Source organism: Anoplopoma fimbria, chromosome 19 (assembly GCF_027596085.1).
Source record: "Anoplopoma fimbria isolate UVic2021 breed Golden Eagle Sablefish chromosome 19, Afim_UVic_2022, whole genome shotgun sequence".
In the NCBI taxonomy this organism is placed as follows: Eukaryota; Metazoa; Chordata; class Actinopteri; order Perciformes; family Anoplopomatidae; genus Anoplopoma; species Anoplopoma fimbria.
In genome coordinates this window covers 1,026,452-1,047,838 of record NC_072467.1, presented here as the reverse complement: position 1 = coordinate 1,047,838, position 21,387 = coordinate 1,026,452, and the positions used below count along the sequence as shown (strand labels likewise).

At 38.2% G+C, this 21,387-nt stretch overlaps 3 protein-coding genes across 3 annotated transcripts; 1 reads left to right on the top strand and 2 right to left on the bottom strand.

The window, feature by feature from the left end:
* Positions 1 to 4,364: 4,364 nt before the first annotated feature.
* On the bottom strand, positions 4,365 to 9,604 carry ppcdc (phosphopantothenoylcysteine decarboxylase). The gene is made up of 5 exons (XM_054619294.1): positions 9,435 to 9,604; positions 6,472 to 6,567; positions 6,031 to 6,159; positions 5,749 to 5,917; positions 4,365 to 4,954 (listed from the first exon to the last, which is right to left on the bottom strand). The coding sequence occupies exons 1-5, from the start codon at positions 9,582 to 9,584 to the stop codon at positions 4,875 to 4,877; spliced, it is 624 nt and encodes a 207-aa protein (XP_054475269.1). The 5' UTR covers positions 9,585 to 9,604; the 3' UTR covers positions 4,365 to 4,874.
* A 233-nt stretch (positions 9,605 to 9,837) lies between these two features.
* Positions 9,838 to 13,110, top strand: hacd3 (3-hydroxyacyl-CoA dehydratase 3). Its single transcript, XM_054619292.1, has 11 exons — positions 9,838 to 9,922; positions 11,071 to 11,113; positions 11,200 to 11,273; positions 11,353 to 11,517; positions 11,699 to 11,744; positions 11,854 to 11,964; positions 12,075 to 12,202; positions 12,311 to 12,423; positions 12,600 to 12,706; positions 12,782 to 12,913; positions 13,023 to 13,110. Exons 1-11 carry the CDS (start codon positions 9,845 to 9,847, stop codon positions 13,097 to 13,099), a joined length of 1,074 nt encoding a protein of 357 aa, XP_054475267.1. The 5' UTR covers positions 9,838 to 9,844; the 3' UTR covers positions 13,100 to 13,110.
* Positions 13,022 to 19,134, bottom strand: ints14 (integrator complex subunit 14). Its single transcript, XM_054619291.1, has 12 exons — positions 19,063 to 19,134; positions 18,543 to 18,829; positions 17,616 to 17,723; positions 17,336 to 17,491; positions 16,445 to 16,563; positions 16,201 to 16,343; positions 16,014 to 16,106; positions 15,388 to 15,532; positions 15,142 to 15,275; positions 14,695 to 14,813; positions 14,255 to 14,320; positions 13,022 to 14,165 (listed from the first exon to the last, which is right to left on the bottom strand). Exons 2-12 carry the CDS (start codon positions 18,762 to 18,764, stop codon positions 13,932 to 13,934), a joined length of 1,539 nt encoding a protein of 512 aa, XP_054475266.1. The 5' UTR covers positions 18,765 to 18,829; positions 19,063 to 19,134; the 3' UTR covers positions 13,022 to 13,931.
* Positions 19,135 to 21,387: the final 2,253 nt, after the last annotated feature.

The window sequence follows — 21,387 nt, the reverse complement described above, 5'->3', positions numbered from 1 at the left end:
TACACATGTACAACATAATCAATTTACTGTGTAATCACTAGTAAAGTAATGTTTGATTTTGCAGCAGGTCACTACGCTGAAATACAGGCAAACCAGCATTATGGTATTTTTTTATTCTAAATTCTTCCACTTACTTGATTCCTCTGAATGACTTAATTTCTTGTTGCACTTGCATCATACCAGTCCCTCCTCACCTGTGAGCTGGAGTCTAATTTGTGTGTCCTGTGGGACTGCCACATTATAGTCTAGACAAGTTGGTGGCTTCCATCAGTCCCTGTGGCCCCGCAGGTAAAGAGACGCTCGTCAGGGGGGGGGTGTTTGACTGAGGAGAGGAGGCAGAAACCTTTCCCCACGGAGTGCTTTCACATCTCCCTTATTTCCAGTTACCATGGCATTGCAGCTTAAGGCCAACAAACACAGAGCATTAAGGGGCGAACAGTGTGCCGTGTGGATGCAGCAACACAAATCTTACAGGCAAAAATGATGCATTAAATGCTTACAGTACTGTGGACTGGAAGGCAAATACACAGGCAGAGCAAAGTGAAATTCGCAAACATCCAGAATCATTCCTGGGGACCCATAGCTGGTAGCCAAGTTAGTGAATGATTACACAGGATGAAGAGACTATTTGATTTTGTCTTTCTTTTTGTAAGTAATCAGCTGCCTCGTGTTTCCTGATACGCAAATATTTACTGCCAGCATAATTGGCAGTAGTGTCTTGTTAAAGGTTATTTCCACCTGTGAGACTTCCTTTTGTTAAATATCTAATATACATAAACACATCCAAATAATCCTAAGAAAACATTTAGCAGAAAAACTTTTCTTTTAAGGTAACAAATGATCTTGAAGAAGGGTTCTTCTTCCTATGGGGCCATTAAAAAGGAGTGATAAATGAGTACCAGCTGTTACACAAAAATATCATGCTTCACAGGACTGTCAGTAGGCTGTTTACTCTAAATAATTCATATTTAGTATTATTACGCTATTAATTATATTTATTCCAATGGCATATAAACAACTTTATAATAGTGTTTGTGTGTAACATACAGTAAATTATAAGTACACATAATAAATATATTAAGTACAATATGTCACACGTTCAAGACACATTCTAATTGTGTGTTTACCACTTTTGAAGTCAATAAGGTGGGATGTGGTGACAGGGAGTAAAGCGGGGGAAACCCCTTAGGATGTATTTTCTGATGAAACACTGTTGAGCATTCCCAGAGGCCAGAAACTACATGTTGAGCCCTCGTCGAGCTACTCGAGTTGCAGCAGAAACACAAGACCTACACACATGCACACTGACACAGAGAGCGAGTGTTTATAGAGGTGTAATCCGTGTTTGTCATTCCATAGACTATACTCACAATGAGAAGTATGGACTGTGCAATGTGGACATGGTTTAATAATGTTAATTATATCGGAAGGTAGCAAGCATTAGGTAGTGATTGATATAATGTAAGCCTTCATTTACTAAAGGCTTTGTATTTGAATTTGGGGGAAATCACAGTTTTGACAAGCAATATATATTTGGGAGACTTTGTTAGCTGGTGAGTCCTTGTAGTAAACATATTTTAATAAACATATTGTTTAAGAAGCAGAAGAGAATAGTAGTATGTTTAGTCTTGAAAGCACATTGCATCTGACTACAGCCTATCTATAGTTTTGATGATTTCTCCACTGTGTTCTCTGTGAGAACACAGTGTTATTCGCTCTAGGCACACCTGCAGGCTGCACAAGGTCTCAGCAACACCGCCCTTATTGGTGTGGCTGATGTAATGCTCTTTTGACATCATTAACAGAATCACATGGCAGCCAATAGCAGCAGGACAAGTTATGGTTCGGGGAAGAATGTTTTTTGTCTGGAGAGCCATTCACAAGCCTCCATGTGCCACAACCTCTACAGCTCAACAGTATCAATGCCCCTGGTTATTTGCAAACCAAATTATCCCTGCCTGCCTTGGATTTGGTGGGAACAGACATAAACTCAGATAAAATATAACAACCGGTATCTGGAGAGCATAGACAAACAAAAAATAAGCAGCAAACATGTTGGTTTTAGAGGAAGAGTTGACTCCCTCTGGGAAGAGATGATTCAATGTTTGGAAAAATAAGCATATTTACAGCTTGATGACAAAGAAATACATTTAAGGATTCACCTGTGATGCATGTGGAATACTACCATGTTTTCCAAAGAGTGCTGTAAAACAATAAAAGGTCAAATAAAGAAGACTTTAATGATCAACTTTATACCAACAGCGCTGAGTTGTGTTTGTGAATGTGCTCTGCAGCTTTGTTATTGCTCACTGTTTTTGTTCTTTGAATGACAAAGTTTCAGTATTTAGATCTTAAGTGTTGTGTAGTACTTCTTGTCCAACATGATAATAATGCAGATACATACCTCCAAGGCTGAGATCCTTACAGTTAACAAAATCACGACAGTTGTTACCACCTACTTCCTCTCACTAATATACAAACAGGACATTGTCTGGTTTGTTTTGACATTCTCGCCTGTCTTCTATTTACACAATCCAGAATAGTTTGTTAGGACGAAAGGTTTTCACAGAGATAAACATGTGAAACTTTGTGAACCATGGGTTTCGTCACTTTTGACCTTTGGTGCTTAGAGTCATGGTTAAAAGCACTTTGTAAAATTAAAGAGTATTCTATATCATCTAACCTAAGCCACACTATTAAAATAACCTTTTTGGAATTATTAATCAGAATTATTGTCTCCATAAATTCAATAAAAGTTTACCAAATCAAGTAACTAATGTACCCAATTGTCACTGAATCTAGGAAAATCACACCTCAGCCAACACTTGTATGTAATGCGTCCTGCAGTAAAGCCAGTATGTCAAAGTGCCCTGTGGAAAAGTATTTAAAACTACAACAACTCAAAAAGGAAGAATGCTGTTCACACTAAAATTGATGACTTCATAAAACATGCATGTATTGATTTTTGAGTACATAATGACCAGTTTGCTGAAGTACCTGTCGTTTTCTCCTCAAACAACAGCATGTTTGAAATTCTCCAAATTGTGTCACTTATTGTTGATGAAACCTCATCTCATGACAAATTGCAAAACCATTTCTCAACCTTCATTTGGCAAGACATTTTGCTAATAAAGGTCAGCTTTTTTAATCTGGATCCTTTTTCACCATGGTTTTGTGTCTAACGGACTAATGGGGACAACAATTTACGAAATGTTGAGTAAGAACTCGTTTTATGGCAGTCGCTCAAGGCTGCAATGTAATCCTATGGGGCAAGCTGGCACCGAATACGTCCACTAAAAGGGCTTGTTTTTGCCACCGAGAGCAGCTGATTGTTATTATAAGTATCTGACATTATGGAGAGTCTCGTTCAATTATATGGTTGACATGCAGGGAAATCGGACAGAATTAAAATGGTGCTGGATGCTGCCAGGAGATTCTTGAATGATCTGGAAATATCTGGACAAGATCTAAACACTACACTGAGGAGTGGTTGGTATTAACAGGTTTATTTTATTTATGTTTGTCCCGCAGACATAAATACTGCTTCAAGAATGTGGAGTCTCTCCAGAGACGGGTTAGAAATCTCACGAGGTCACATGTAACGGTTGAAAGGTGATTGCTGGGTCACACACAGGAGAAGTTTCCCTTCAGGCCTTACTAACTCACCTTAACAGCAAATATGATATTTCCCAAAAGTATAACCGATAATGGTTGTTGTCTAAAAGTCAGGAGAGGCAAACTTCTTCTTGTGTTTCATTACAGAAATCATAGCTTAGTGTTATCTTACATATTTTTGATGTCATGGTTGAATATTTAGATGATTTTGAGAATGGGCATGAGGTCTTTGAATTCAATGGCCGCCTGTATTTATGTGAGCCAATGTATGTGGTTAAAGAGCTCCTCCAAACTGAAGAGCAGACAAGGAGAGAGATAAGGGGGGAACAGACAGACAGACAGAGGAGGAGGGTGAACCAGCTGCTCAACGGCAGACATCTGTAGGTTGCTTGTGTTCCTGTAGGAGCTTTGGCTTTTTAAGCTCCACAGAGGAAGAACACTGTGAAGAGTTGGACCTGTTGCTGCTCGTTATTCAGTTAGACACCAGAACAACAAACCAATTCCAGCAAAAGGTAAAGAAAAACGTTTTGTTTCCCTGTAGGATAATTTCCCTGTCTTTTGTTAGAGACTAACCAGAACAACCTGAACCTGTCAGTGGCAAAGCTGTATCATTACTGGACCAATTTTAAATACAAATGTTGTCCCCATTAGTCACCTCAACACAAAACATGGAACAATGAGGTCCAACGTTTGCCTTTAAGGGAAAACAAGAATATAAAACACGGTTGAAATATATTTGCATTCTGTGTTTTTTTAACCAAATTTATTTCATCTTTGACACTGACAGTATTTTTAGAATGTTGGTGTGTTACGTATGACACAAAGACACAAAAACAATTCCAGTGTCACAGTGCAGGAATCACTATGACCTTTTTTTTTTTTAAAGATAGGATATTTGACCTTATTTTTTATTCATACAGTAATTTGACAAATCAAATGAACAGCATTTTTCAACCTATTTACCTACGCTTGATGAAATGCAACTAATGAAATGCTGCAACAGGAACACACTTTCACACATTTGCATGTTGCCCTGAAACAAAACTAACAGATGAGTCACGAAGATGCCAGTCAATGATGGTCTATACACCCCAGCAAACCCAACAAGAATGTATGAAAATAACTATGTGAGTTTTTCATGGGTGTGTAGGGCCTTGGAGCTTCGGACACAATCTCATTTTGAGAACAAGTCATTATGATTATTTTTCTATTTGTATTGGTGCCAGCTGAATGTACAATACAATGTTATGTGCATGTTTTCAGGGATGTTCATCTGGGTCCTGTAGATACTGATTGACAACACTGACAATAGTCGATACCTCTGCCATGGCCCCTTTACCTGCAATAAAGTAAAGAATTACAGAGTTACACATTCTGTAGGAAATAATAAATTAGCAGTCAGAGGTCTGACGTTACAATGAAGAAACATACCTTTACTTACTTCTCATGCACTTTAGCACATTCTCCATACTCACAAACACACTTTGATAACATATTCTCAACACTCCCAGGGTATGCATATCTAAATATGTGCTGAATGGAATTTAAGTGTGTTGTTCAGACCCACCAAGGGGACACACCACTATCAGAGACACAGCATTTTTAAACTTCCTCTCATTACCACAAGACATATGACAAGGAAAGTAGTATACAAAGCATAATAGTTAAAAAAGGACATAAAAAACATGTGCAGCCTGTTGATATGCTTGAAGAACCATTTGCAAGGAAGTGTATTTTCCTAAAAGCAATTCTGGCATTTGGTAAATATTGACAAAAAAATGTCTTCAGTCGATGCATGACCTGATTTTAATTTTAATTGTTACTTAAAAAAAAAAATCATCCCCAACGCATTAGGCCAACCTCATTTCAATTTGTGGGAAACTAAGTAAGTTAAGTAGTAGACTCTTAGCTGAGGAGCTCATTCTTAGGACTGATACTCAGAATATATGTTTCTACTGAATTAAATTACAAAGAGAAGTTTTGTGTATGTTCTAATGAAAAGCAAAAATATAACTGCCAAGCTAAATTGCCAAGTAGTTTAATCAAGGTTAGGCAGATAAAACACATTGATATTACAACTAATGTTAAAGCATGTTAAGCTGAAGGTATGTTTTAGGTTGTATTTAAACCCACCTTCATCTCCACATACTAGCTTTTTAGCAATGCAGGGGATTTCCACATATCCAAACTCTGTGAGCCTGGATACCTGCTGGGCTGTGATGGGATGCTGCCACATAGCTGTATTCATTGCAGGACAGAAGAGGAGAGGGCGACTGGTATCCCAGGCTCTTACCACACAAGTCTGCCAAAGATAAAGACTAATCAATTTGGAAATAATTTCATAGAAATCATATAATCAATTATCATTTGCTATAACATTTCGTAGGTAATCACATAATAATTTCATCTTCTTACCAGGAGATTGTCACAAATTCCATTTGCAATCTTTCCAAGAGTGTTGGCATCAAGCGGGGCAATGACAAGTAGGTCTGCCCAGCGCCTGAGCTCAATGTGCAACACAGGATCAGTTCTCTGAGTCCACAGCTAAAACAGAGACATTATGTTAGGAACACAACCAATGACACACTCACTTCCTCACTTCCTCGTTGCATGATACTTTAGACCAGTTTCAAAATCACTCAATGTAATTTTGTGTATATGGAATTGAGTTTCAAAAGTTACATTTAATGGCATACAGGGACCTTAAAATGGACTGTTAGCAGATATATGTCATACTTATTTCACTTATGAATAACTAAAAATACACCAGTTATTCAAATATAAAGCTTTATAAACTCTGCTATAGACTGTAAGTTAATAATGGCTACACTAGGACATTTTAAAAATCATTATTACCTCCCACTCATCCTTGTCAGTGTAGATTTTTACTGAAACCTCTGCAGAATTGTAGAAGTGCTTGGCATGCTCCGTGGTGACTACTCTTACATCCACCTAAAGCATAAAACAAGACAGTAACAGTCACAGGGATTTTAAAACACTTTGTAGTATTGTTAGGGTGCTGAAGGGTGCAATAATAGTTAAAATAGTTTTTACTGTCTGTAAATATAATATTTCAGTTATTGTTGATTTTCTACTGTTTTTTATTGCTTATTTATAATACTTGTTTTTTTGTTTTTTTCATTTTTTACTTTTATCTTGTCTTTCTTCTGTGGTATATTTTCAGGTCTTGCACAATACAGCGAAGGACCTAAGTGTTTTTGTCTTACATAGGGTACAGGAAGCAGATGGACAGGATACCAGGGGCCAAATGTGATTAAGTGTGTAGAATGACGGAGCCACATACATTATCTTGTCTTCCCCCCCAAATGTGATTAACATGTACCCTATATAATGAGGTGTAAGAGCTCGAAAGTCAGGGAACTCACAGATTCGACTCGAGACCTCCGGGCGCTCTAGACGTCCGTCATGACATGTGTTGCTTGTTTGTAATAAACTTTATTATACCAGCAAGAACAGTGTCCGCGGAGCATCCTTCCTCATCACTTCAACAGCACTGTCGCATGAAAGATACGACACTTCTACTATGTCTCTTGTGTGCACTTTACTCTACACTGCTGTAAGCCTGCAAATTTCCCCGCTGCGGGACTAATAAAGGATTATCTTATCTTATCTTATCTTAATGTGATATACCAAACATGTTTGAGAGATGTCTAGCGCTGTAACCATCCTAAATAGTTGCATGGATCATTCAGGATGAGATAAAGAAACTCAAACTCTGGGAATTAGTATTAATGTATTTAGAATAGTATGTAATAAAAATGGTCACAAAAAGATCATAAAAAGTAGTATAATATGCCATACAAGTCTCACAAAAATGTAAAAGCATAGCAAACCATACAAAAAGCTCATAAAAAAGTCTTACTATAGTTTGCCACAAAAATATCATGAATAGTGATACTTAGTTCAGATCTGATAAGATCAGTTTCTCAACACGTGTATGAATCCCTTCTTAGTTTTCCGCCTCTTAAAATAAGATAAGATAAGATAATCCTTTATTAGTCCCGCAGCGGGGAAATTTGCAGGCTTACAGCAGCATAGAGTTAAAGTGCACACAAGAGACATAGTAGAAGAAAGACAAGATAAAAAAAACAGCCCTGACACTGACCTTATTCTATGTATTGCAAAAACATTTCTCACAATAATACACTTACTGTCACTTGTGAGACTTTAAATGGAAATGACAAAATCTGTAAGTAAAACAACCATAATGTAGCTGACTAATAGAGGATTACACTGCTTTAGAGTTTTTCAACTCTGTGGTGGCATCAGTCATCTTTTATGCAGTGGTCTGCTGGAGCAGCAGCATCTCAGCAGCCGACAAGAAGAGACTGAACAAGCTTGTCAGGAAGGCCAGCAGTGTGCTGGGGTGTCCACTGGATACGGTGGAGGTGGTGGGAGACAGGAGGGTGATGGCCAAGCTGTCATCCCTGATGAACAACACCTCCCCCCCCATGCAGGACACCCTGGCAGCTCTGTGCAGCTCCTTCAGCCACCGGCTGCTTCACCCCCGGTGGTGAAGGAGAGGTACCGCAGGTCCTTCCTTCCTGCTGCTGTCAGGCTGCACAACCAACTCTGCTCCCAGCAGACCACATGACACATGACAATAATAACATGACAATAATAACATGACAATAAAAACCTGTGCAATACATTACACTGTGCAATAATAGTTAAAAAAGTTAAAAATAGTTGTTTTTTTCTCTGTCTGTAAATATAATATTTCAGTTATTGTTGTTTTTTCTACTGTTTCTTTTTATTGCTTATTTATAATACTTGTTTTATTTTATTTTTACTTCTTATTTTTTATTTTTAGCTTGTCTTCTTCTATGTCTCTACTTTCTCTTGTGTGTCTGCAAATTTCTGTGCAATAATAGTTAAAATAGTTTTTTTCTGTCTGTAAATATTATATTTCAGTTATTGTTGATTTTCTACTGTTTTTATTGCTTATTTATAATACTTGTTTTTTTATTTTATTTTTTATTTTTATCTTGTCTTTCTTTACTATGTCTCTTGTGTGAACTTTAACTCTATGCTGCTGTAAGCCTGCAAATGTCCCCGCTGCAGGACTAATAAAGGATTATCTTTTATGTTACACACAGCTGGCTAACAGCTGTAATATCTCCACCTGGCGGTCAGGGTGAGTTGTGTGAGAGATAAAATAAGATAAGATAAGATAAGATAAGATAAGATAAGATAAGATAAATCCTTTATTAGTCCTGCAGTGGGGAAATTTGCAGGCTTACAGCAGCATAGAGTTAAAGTGCACACAAGAGACATAGTAGAAGAAAGACAAGATAAAAAAAAAAAAAAAATGAAAAAAAAAAAAAAAAATAAAAAGTATTATAAATAAGCAATAAAAACAGTAGAAAAACACAATAACTGAAATATAATATTTACAGACAGAAAAAAACTATTTTAACTATTATTGCACAGAAATTTGCAGACACACAAGAGACATAGTAGAAGAAGACAAGCTAAAAATAAAAAGTAAAAATAAAATAAAACAAGTATTATAAATAAGCAATAAAAAGAAACAGTAGAAAAAACAACAATAACTGAAATATTATATTTACAGACAGAGAAAAAAACAACTATTTTAACTATTTTTAACTTTTTTAACTATTATTGCACAGTGTAATGTATTGCACAGGTTTTTATTGTCATGTTTTTATTGTCATGTGTCATGTGGTCTGCTGGGAGCAGAGCTGGTTGTGCTGGTTCAGAGTGTGCATGGCCATTAACGTGGTGTATACGTCACTGAGACAGAAGAGACGGTGGACAGAAGCAGCCTCTCTCACCCCGGGCAGCTCAAGCAGCTGGGACACCACCAGAGGCAGCTTCAGGGCAGCAACGCTTCCCGTCACGCCAACAAGAACACGAAACGTCCCGCAAGATTTGGACAAATCAGCTTTTAACCCGGCAACATGCTCCGCTGTCTGCATGTTCATATATCAACAAGAATATCGACAAAAACCGTCGCGCCGTCGCTTCCTCCCCCGTGAATCTCTTTCCACTTCCGTAAACATTCACCAGCCAGCCAATCAGCGGAGAGCACGGCCGACGGCTCCGGCTCATGAACGAGCACGTCGCTACGTCGACAGATTGCGAGCGCGCGTTCGCGGAATAGCCTCGGCATTTGCAGAAGCTGTTCAGGAGGAATGAAGCAATGAAGTATATGTGTTTAAACCAATAAGAGAAACCCGGAACCATGCCGCTCACACCTCTCGTGTACTGGGCTCAACGCCATGAGGACGTCTACCTGAGAGTGGACCTGACGGACGCACAGGTGAGCTACCTGGGGCATTACCTGCATTACCTGCACTATTGTATGCCTAAAGGTCAATGTTTAATCAAGCAGATGAAGGGTGCAGGTTCCTGTGAATGCACACTTTGCATATCTGAATGGAAACATGCGTGATATTTAAAAAAGCCCTCTGCTAAACCTTATTATTATTTATCAGGTTTAATTATTATTATATTCCTTTATTGATCCCCATGGATAAATACACATACTATACAACTACACAGACAATAAATACACATACTATACAACTACACAGACAATAAATACACATACTATACAACTACACAGACAATAAATACACATACTATACAACTACACAGACAATAAATACACATACTATACAACTACACAGACAATAAATACACATACTATACAACTACACAGACAATAAATACACATACTATACAACTACACAGACAATAAATACACATACTATACAACTACACAGACAATAAATACACATACTATACAACAAAATAAAGATAGAACAGGAATAAAAATGTACATGTATATCCACATTAATGGCACCAAACCAGTTAGGTGATGCGCTACATTAAAAACGAGTATCATGGTTTTAAGAACATGTGTGTTATATGAGGGTTAGGGTTGTTATTATTAAGGGTAAAGGGCAGTTGCTTCATCCAAAGATGTCACCCTACTTCAGGCTGCAGAAAGGACCCTCTTCACTATACTTTAGTTTAGTCTTTTTACTTTGTTCTTAATTTTGGCATATATATATATATATATATATATATATATATATATATATGTGTATATATATATATATGTATATATATATGTGTATATATATATATACATATATATATATATGTATATATGTGTATACATGCAAACAGTAACATGAACAACAGCTGATTCAGGGTGGATCATGTGTGAAACGACTCATTTCCTCAAGGTTCTTCAAACGAGGAAATGATTTTGGCTAATAATTCTACGTCACTATTGTAGATGAAACTAATCTTCACTTTATTGTTTGTAATGCTTTGAATATATAACTTAAATACTATATTGTTGTCTCTCTTCAGCTGTCGTGTGCACAGGTTGTAATAGAATTTCTAACTCTGGAAGAGGAAGTATAAGCTCCTCTGCTTCTGTTTCTTTTTTTGCAGAATATTGATGTCCACGTACATGAAAAATCGCTTCAGTTTAGAGGTGACATACACTTCATGTTCATTGTGCAATGAAAATGTTTTAGGAAGTTCATGACTTGTAACATCATTGTGGTATTTTGTGTGTAGCCCAGGGCCATGGTGCAAAAGGACAAAATGAATACGAGTTCAGTTTGGAGTTTCTTTTACCAGTAAAGTCAGAGGTATGTGTCCATTTAAAAAAATTCAGTCCTATATATTTACTAGTTTTGTTTTGATTGAGCTCATTGAATGTGTTTCCAGGTGAACCACAGGTCCACACAGCGGCAGGTGAATATTATTTTGCGGAAAGAGCAGCGAGGCTGGTGGGACAGACTGACGCTGCAGGAGCGCAAACCAGTCTTCCTCGCGCCGGACTTTGACCGCTGGCTGGACGAGTCAGATGCTGAGATGGAGATACGGGAAAAGGTGAGATTCATGTTTTTGCATCTGAGGGATATTAACATGCCCTACCCTGTGCAATTGACAGCTGTATATAATGATATTGTCAATATTGCAAAATGTCTGACTGACCAAGACTGTACTATTGATAACAAAGGCAAATATTTTACACTTTACACAATTTTTTTTTATGTTTTACTTTGAAAAGGAGGAGAAAAAGAACAGACTGAAGGCTTCAAGGCAAGAAGAGGGAGGTGAGTGCAAATCTGTCTGGATTCATGTCTGTTTCTCTAAAGTTTAACAATTGTTAGTTGTTGTTGTTGCAATTGCCTTAATGTTTTGTCTTTCTTTCAAATGTTTCAGGGTTTGTCAGCCTGACAACAGGACTTTTGTTTGTATATAATCTGGTTCAGTTTCTTGGTTTTTCATGGATCTTTGTCAACATGACCGTGCGGCTCTTTATCTTGGGCCAAGGTGAGGAAATGGAAGACTTCTGGGGCTTAACTTATTGTCTTACCTTCTCTGATCAATTTCTTCTCAAAAACCGGGAAAGACCTTTCATTTATACCGATACTCTCATTCAGATTCTTTGTACGACACATTTCACACCATATCGGACGTGATGTTCTTCTGCCAGATCCTGGCAGCGGTAGAAGTCCTCAACGCTGCTTTTGGTGTAGTCCGGACAGGTGTCATTCCAACTCTTATACAGGTATGGGTTGCTCATTAGTTTGATGTGCAATGACACATGCTTTCTTTTAACCGTTCCAATATATTTTTAAGTGTAATTACTTTTTTGTGGGTTTTGTTGTTTTTCTAGGTGGTTGGAAGGAATTTTATTCTCTTCGTCATTTTTGGTAGTGTTGAAGAAATGCACCACCGGCCAGTTGTGTTCTTCGTTTTCTATCTGTGGAGCGCCATTGAGATTTTTAGGTAATTATGCATCTGCCTTGTCGTTGTTTGTCCCACTGTTTTTTAAGTTCTTAATACAATGCACCATTTGAGGCTGACGCAACTGCAATTTTGTTGCATGACAAATAACAAATGAATGGTTGAATAACAAAACACCGTGTTTCCTCATTAAAACTCACATGATGCACAAATTTCAGGTATCCATTTTACATGCTGGGCTGTTTCAACACTGAGTGGAAAACTCTCACATGGCTGCGGTACACGATCTGGATACCACTGTACCCATTAGGTGTTGTAGCTGAAGGTGAGCTTGTTTATGTCTCTCAGAATTAATAATTTTTCATGCAAGTACTTAAATGTATCTCCCAATCCCGTGTAGCTGTTGCGGTGATACAATCCATTCCCATCTTTGACGAGACCAAACTCTTCAGCATTCCTCTGCCGAAAGCTCTTGGTACCTCCATCCGCTTCTCTTACGTCCTGCACATCTATCTTGTCCTCATGTTTCTTGGTAAGTCTTCATATACAACTTTAATCATGTATATCTTAAAGCAAATAGTTTGTTCCAACGTCAGCATTTCTGTTCTGATTTTAACTTTTTGGTTTTGCCCCCTCTTCAGGACTTTTGATCAACTTTCGTCATCTTTACAAGCAAAGGAAGAGGCGTTTCCGTACCAAAAAGAGGAAAGCAAATTGAGATTCACCACCAACACTCTGACACCTTTGCTGCCTGCTTATTTCTGGACATGTTTTAAATGATATTCGTAAACCATGTTCCAGTCAAGTCAGTCCTAGTTTCATTACTAGACGTTGTTTTTTTTGTTGAAAATCCTACAGATGATGCAATATTTCATCATAGCATTGACTGTCATAAACATGTTAATTTCTCTAAGATGTAAGTTTGTATTTCCTGAATAAGTGATGAGCTATAATACGCCATATAACTGGATATCTATCCTTTGTGATAGTTTCTTTTAATCTTTTTTATTGCAGTGGTATTGCTACTATTGTCATGAGATACAGTGTTAGTGTATGAATGAAGAAAGCAACAACGTTCTTAACAAATACTGTAATTGGTAACATTCCTGATTTTTGAACCGTCCCACAACCTCAGGGAAAATTACACTGCTGACTTCTAAAAAACTTGAGCATTTTGTGTCACTTCTGCTCAATAATATCCTGCAATGTAGACTTTGTATGCCTTCCCTGCTTTATTTCATTATTTTCACCAGGATTTTAAATGCCAACAATAACAGTCATTCCACAGGTTTCCTGTAAATGTTATTTGACACTGAATAAAAAATTGTATCTGGTCAATTTTGTGAAAACAATCCTACAAAGGAACATGTAAAAAAAAAAAAAATGCTATGCTAACATTTCACAAACAGCTCATTAAGTACGTTTTGCCATGTTTAGGCAGTGTCAAAGGAGTGTTAGTTATTGATCTCACTCCTTTCCACATTTGGGTTCTTGAGGCAGCCCCTTCAAATTCTTTAAACAACATAAAGCTCACATACTGGCTGGGGATACTATGTGGAGAAGTCTGTGTGCATGGGAGCTATGTTGTGATCAAAAGCCGCATACTGGGAGTCACCAGTGCTGGCCAGTTTGAGTTGCTGTGCGGCATGGGAGAGCTGGAAAGCAGCATCCGGATGGGCAGAGTCTGGCAGCAGGGTGCACTCTCTCTCCAACAGCTCCGCCACTCCCTTCAGGAGCTCCCAGAAACCGAACGCCAAGGCAGCCTTCCGAAGACGGTTCAGCTCCTGGCAGATCCCAAAATCCAAACAGTAAGTTAAAAGTAGGAAAATATCATTTAAATTCATAGTTCAGAGCCATTTCCAGCTAGATTTACCTTGTAGAAGGTCTGAGTTTTATCTGGCAATTTCCTTGCATTCCTTAGGATCTTCTGGACATCAGTCTGTAGAACAACAGCATAATAACTTTAGTCGATGACCAGAAATATGTTTTGGCTCAATACTTAACATGGTCACAGTCCTAACACTTAGGAATAATCGTTTAAGAACTTAACACAAGGTTGCTTACTTTTAGCCAGTTAATTAATCTCTTAATTCTAAACTGTAATACTATTACTTGAGAAAGGCCCTAGCTGCAATGCATTGAGAGAGAACAGATCCTCCAGTCTCTCGTAAGTTTCATGGCATGTGGACTTTGGGAACACAAACCAAGGACGGCAAGTAATTATGATCCCTATTAACTGTAACAAGAGAAACCAGTCATTTCTCTTGTTACTTCAACTAACAACAGTGTTTTTATACAGTGGTTTTACTGTACCTGTAGTCCACTGGCCTTAATCCACACAGTGACATTCTGGGCGTAGCTTCGTTTGACTGATGGCTGCAGAGGGAAAGGACTTTTACTGTCATCCTCTCCGTAGGGATTTTCAGGAGCCTCTGTAATAACAGGACGGTAAATAAAACAGGGAAGTCGGTACCAGGATCAAAGTCAGCCAAATAAACTGTAAATGATTAACTGCTTGATTATGAACAGAGAGGCCTTAGGCCTTTAGGAAAAACAAGGGTTGTCATAGTGTGTCATAAATTACATTAAATGCAGAGTTTTACTATATCCCAAATGTGTCATACACTGAAAATTATGCTTTCAGGGACAAGACACTATGGAGTATATGAACAGTGCAAAAGAGACAATTGCGTTGTTTTGTTGTAAAACTTGCTGTTTGCATGTTAGACACGCATCTTCAGATAAGGGGTGAAAGGTTACCTGATATTGGTCCCAAATGTGTGATCTTGCCCAGCCAAGGCAGAGGCTCGGGACCAGGCTCAAACAGAGACATCATCAGGTTTGATTTCTTCTTACTGTCTGCTTGGGAGTACAGCATGCCGTACCACTCTGGCCTGAAGAAAAGCAAACTTGTTTTACAACAGGTTTCTTAATATATAAGTGCACTATATTTTGAACACAACAGAATTGAAACATGTTAAATATAAACACTTTGTTGCATCTTACCCCAGCTGAACCAGTGCCACCATGCCCTCTACTTTAAGGCTGCCATGTAAAAGTACACAGAAATTTGGGCTTTTGCCTGCCATTTGACTGGCAGAGGGTTCCTCCTCAAGCTCCTCTGTAGTTCCTGTGCCAACTTCATCCACCTCTGAAAGTAATACAGATATTAAATACATTGAAAATACCATAATCTGGCAATCAAAAATCATGATTTTGATTTTTATGTTTAAAAAAAAAAAGATGATTACTTTGACTATGAAGGGTGACAATTATCTATGTATACGCCATGTATAAACTTTTATATTTTGTTTTCACTCTTACTGTTCTGTTGCGTAAACAGAAGCCTTTTTGTATTTTCTACCCATTTTTGTCTTATATATTATTACATTATATATTATAATATATATTGTATATTCTGGTATTTCACCAGAATCCCAATCTGAGCTGTCCTTGTTGTAAAAGATGTTGATGACTGTAAACTGTAGTGAATAGTGTTTTCTTGAAGCAGGGAACAACTTTTTAGATGTGGAGACAAACAATGCATAAACAATCTCTGCTTTAAACCAAATCAGCTGATACTGCTGATTGTTTTTTCTTTATAATAAACACAAAAAATGTTCAACACTAACCTTTGTTTACATTTATAGGCAATACCAAGTGTCTGGAAATAACAGGAGGACTGGAAATGTCAGCAATTTCAATGAAGCCCACAATTTCCAAATCTGAAACAAGTAAAACAGAATAAAGATACGATAGAGAGAGAGAAAATTGTTTAACTTCAACTCTAAATTGTGAAATTGGAAGCCAGCTGGGTACCTATATTGACTGATCGGGGCATGGGCTCCACTTCTTCATCCATCACAATAGGCTCAGGCCGAGGGAACACCTGAACGTCTGAGGACAAGTTCCCACAGTGAAGGACAGCATGGAAGGGAGAGTACGCGTGGTCAATCAGCCTCCTGAGGACATACAAAGACATTCAATGGACAAAGGCTCCTAAGTTAATATATAAACACTGAAAAGTACATTTCTCTCTGGATTTTTCCCCTGTAATTCATACCCAAACATGGCCTGTACACTCTTCATGCAAAGTGGTCCCTCCATAGTAAAGATCTGTCCATCACCTCCGCTGAGACGAAGTAGCTCCTCCAAGTTGTCCATGGCGTCAGTCATCTGTAACTGCAATGACACAAGACAAGGGGTTGCATTGGTTGCAGATATTAAATCTATTGCGCTAAGCATTAAATTGCCAAACGCTTTCATTTTAAGTGGCTGCTTCCCAGGTACACTAGAGAAAACTGTTGCTGATTGACAGAAATAACACAAAGAATGTTTTTTCTTTGAATGGAGAATGTAGTCGAGGAATTTTCTACCAAGGTTAAATATTGGCCTTGGGTCTTTAAATCACTGCTTCAAGTATGTCACCATGCAAAAAATCCATGATGACACAAATTCTTATTTACAATAAGCAAAATAACTCTCTCTCAAAGAACTAAAGGGATGTGTAAGTGTTCCTGTCCTCTGAAGATCACTTACATCCCAATTCAAGAAAGGATACATGCAAAACTCCAAAAATGCAGTCTTAAGAAGTCAGCTTAACAGTAAAACAGATGGCTCATAACCACTTTAGTCTCTAGGAGTCACTGTTATATCACGGCCATTGACATTTCATTGACATAGTTAATAATACTCATCACTATGAATCTCTAAATTCTCTTGGCTCAAAATTGAAGGTAATAAAAACTGTCAAACTGTCTTTCTCTTATCCTAAGATTTCTTCAACAATATTTAAGCTATCAAGGCCCAGTAGAAGCCATCACCTTAGATCTTGTTCATGACCAGCTGATTCTGGTCACATGGTATCTGATAACATTTCCTCCATAGTTTTACACTGACGGTGTTCAAGTCAAGATGCAAATAAGTAGAAATCAATTGTTGACTTAATCAGTACCTCCTCTGCATTAGCTACAGACATGATGAACAGTTTGGTAGGGAAAGGGAAAGGGAGTGGGAACTTCTTGTCATCCGCTCGATGCTTCATTGTTTGCAGGGAGTGACGTAGGGAACCCTTTCCAATACCAAGAGATCCATCAGTAACCAGCACAACCTACAGGACAAAGGGGGGAGGTACATAAACATAACACCATGCAACAATGAATGGGTACAGATGGCTGAAATCACTATGAAAACATTATTTGTGATGATATCATATAGAGGACATGCCGATTTACCTGACAGGGACAAGCACTGCCCCACTCCTGCTGTACCACGTTACTAACTCCAGTCAGAGCTGCTTCAACACACGTCTTGTCATAGTCCTCCAGGTTGCTCAGAGCCTCCTGTGCAGAAAAAAACACATTAGTTCATCCTCAAATCTTGTGTTCAAAATCAGGTATTATACTCAGGCAATAAAAAAACAAAAACATGCTTTGACTATTCAGATTTTCATATTACATTTACATTTTTACATTACAGTCATTTAGCAGACGCTTTTATCCAAAGCGACTTACAGGAAGTGTATTCAACATAGGTATTCAAGAGAACTACTAGTCACCAGAAGTCATAAGTGCATCTCCTTTCTTAAACAAGCATCTAAAAGCATAAACCAGAGCAAAAGTACAGTGCAGAGGCAGATTACTACGAAAACAATAATTGCAACAAACTAATATGAATATAATAAGTGCTACAAACTAATACGAATAGGATAAGTGCAACAACTAATATGAATGCAATAAGTGCTACGAGGAAGGCTCAGGGTAGTACTTCTTGAAGAGGGGCGGCTGTGGCGTAGTGGAGAGCAAGGTAGTTCTCCAATCAGAGGGTCGGTGGTTCGATACCCGGCTTCGGCAGTCGATGTGTCCTTGGGCAAGACACTTAACCCCAAGTTGCTCCTGAAGGCCATCGGTGTGGACTGGATGATGAATGTTAGTTAGAGTCTGATGGTGGCAATCAGTGTGTGAATGGGTGAATGATATGTAACATACTACTGACTGTAAGTCGCTTTGGAGAAAAGCGTCTGCTAAATGACTGTAATGTAAAGAGGTGAGTTTTCAGCCTGAAAGATGGGCAGTGACTCTGCTGTCCTGACGTCAGTGGGGAGTTCATTCCTCCACTGAGGGGCCAGGACAGAAATCATATGAGGATGTTTTGTTTTTTACCTGTAATGCATTGTAATCTCTTGTGAAAGGCACCAAGAGCTCCCAGAGGGAAGAGAAGGCCATCAGTGACGTGAACTCCAAGCGGTAGTTTGAGGCCATGTGTTCAAACAGCATGTTCAGTCCGTGCACAGCCAGGTTCTTCCTCTGAAACTCGTCACTGCCATCCAGAGACACCGGCCGCGTCATGGACAGAGACACGTCCATCAACACCACGGTAGGCATGGCGACCTGGTGATATAGATGACCGACCACACAATGGAGTTAAAGTACCCACCACTGTGCTCCAACTGAAAGGACAGAGAGAGAGAAACGACGTTAGCAAACGTAAGGTTACATGGTGTCACTTTGTCTCTCTGGAGGCTAGCATATGTCGGCTAACACTTTAGCATCCTGTCATTTAAAGCCAGAAGAAACGGAAGAAACGTCCTGTTTGTTATTCACCAAGTGTGAGAAGATACATTTCTTAAAGTCAAACTATAAAGTGATTGATTCATGTGAAAATAATTAAATAAATACGTGCCATTCAACGTTTCGCTCTCCATCAGTGTTTGTGTGTGTTTGTGCACCACTATTTCCTTCCGGGCGAGAACAGTGTTCTCTAGAATACATAGTTCCTGTTTTGACTTATTTTAAGGTTTCTCTGGGGAAACATCTACACAGAAAGACATGCATTACATTTTAAAATAATAGTATTGGACCCCTCCTCTTTTTTACAGTCCGAAAACTACCGTTATATTAAAAATAAAAAAATAAAAATCCTAGAAGAAGAGGCACGCACTAGGACCGCTCGGGCTCTCAGGCTTCCCCTCTTAACTTCTCCTCTTAACTTCCCATTGAGGAAGAAACATATGAAGCCTTGTTTGAGTTTAATTAGTAGAGAGAATTTAGTTTCTCTTTTCTTTTTGTTTGTTTTCTCCCCTGGCCCACATTCCAGCCTAAACAAAACGAATAATAACTTTACCTTTGCCTGTCATGTAAATATTACATTCATATGTATAAATGCACACATACAAATCTCAAACACAGTATATTTTGTCTATGCTTTCACATCACACTATCACTGTGCACATTGCGGTAAATGATTATGAGTTCTCTTAGAAGGTCAAATACTCCGGACAGGGCATTCTAGTGCCTGGCCGTACGATGGAAAAGAACAGAGACACTTAAAGAAGGAATGTGCTTTTACTGCAGAGAAACCAGATAACAGAGGCCCTTTTTACGACCAACTGATGAGGCCCTCAGAAAGTCTAAAAGTCTAAACCAAGAGCCGCCTTCCTCTTTTTTGGACCTATCATATTCAACTCATAAAACCTATATAACATGATGTGCACTCTGTATAAGCGCCTTTTAGTTGCTGAACTTCTCAGTACTGTTAGGCCCGTGCACCTATAACTGCTGGGCGATATACTCTGTTATCCTTCAATAAATGTCACATTTGATTTAAGTTGAATCCGGTGTAGAAGTCTCTCTTGTTTTCCACTCAACAGCCTCTCCTGCTATCATTCAAATCACCTCAGAGAGCAAGCCAGCAGCCCAGCAGACAGGTTTTCTGATGCTGGATGTCACAGAAATAGCTTATTTATTATTTCCTAAAAAAAAACACTTTAATCAAGCCTTATTGCATTCTAATTATTAATTGACTGCAAAATAAATGGAAATAAATGAAAGATAACACTTGTTATTTCAAACACCAAGATCGGTTAGAATGTGTGCAACCTGATCCAACTTGAAATTCATGCAACTCCAAATTCTTCTGATTATTTTGTTTTGTTTCATTGTATAGACAGAAGCAGGGGGGTCTGGTGTTTACACAGTGGGAACTATTGAAGAGTTAACAGGTTACCATAAAATGCTATAAAAAATCACAGTATAGCATCACATAAAACTATCATGAAAAACGTGATAGTTCTTTATGAAATGAAAAAGTCACAGTAGTGTGCCCCAAAACATTTTTTTTGTATTTAATAAACACAATGTCATAGTATAGTAAGCCATAACAATGTCAATACTAATGTCATAGCATAATGTGCCTTTATAAATGTGATCGTATAGTATTATATAGGAAAAAAATCATTAACAAAAGTAAATTGTCATAATATATAACTAATTTCCTGTATGACTCCCAATAATAAGCTGGCTACCTAACAAACAGTCTCCCAAACAGCACATATAACTTAGAGAAAGCCTGTTGTTATTTTAGTAGCAGTCGTTATGGTCATTTAATGAGATGTAAATTCATATGCCGTCATTTTCTACTTTTTCAGCAGATGACTGCAAAGTTTCTGGACCGAAACTGGTGAGGCTGACAGAGTTTCTTTTTATTAATTTCATCGTCTTCTTCTTCTGCTGCAAAAATGTACTCAGAGGGCATATGTCTGCTGTATTTTTCTATAAAAGAAAAAAAATCCATATATATACACGTGGTTTTCTGATTCATGAGTGTCTCCTTCTATCTCTCCGAAACAACAGGAGGAGACACAGTACCGTACTCTCTTGTCCACCTCTGCGGTGGTGTTCTGGACACTGGTGTTAACATCACTAAAACTGAGTATGCACTACCACACCTTAACAGTGGGATGGTGGGAACCAATGGATAAGCGGTTAGAGAGAAGGTCAGTGGCTCAATCCCACAACATTACATGGATGAGAAAATGAGGGATCAGATCCTGACATCCCTGTTAATGTGAACAAGATCAACAAAGAGCACTTCATTTCTGACCAGAAAAGTGGCTCAGCAAGAAAAGCTGAAAACTGCAGCAACAGTTGAAGAAGAAGTTGGACAATGCGGTCAAAGTGAAGAAACTCCGTCTTGCTTTTTTTTTACAAAAAAACATTTTTTGTCCGA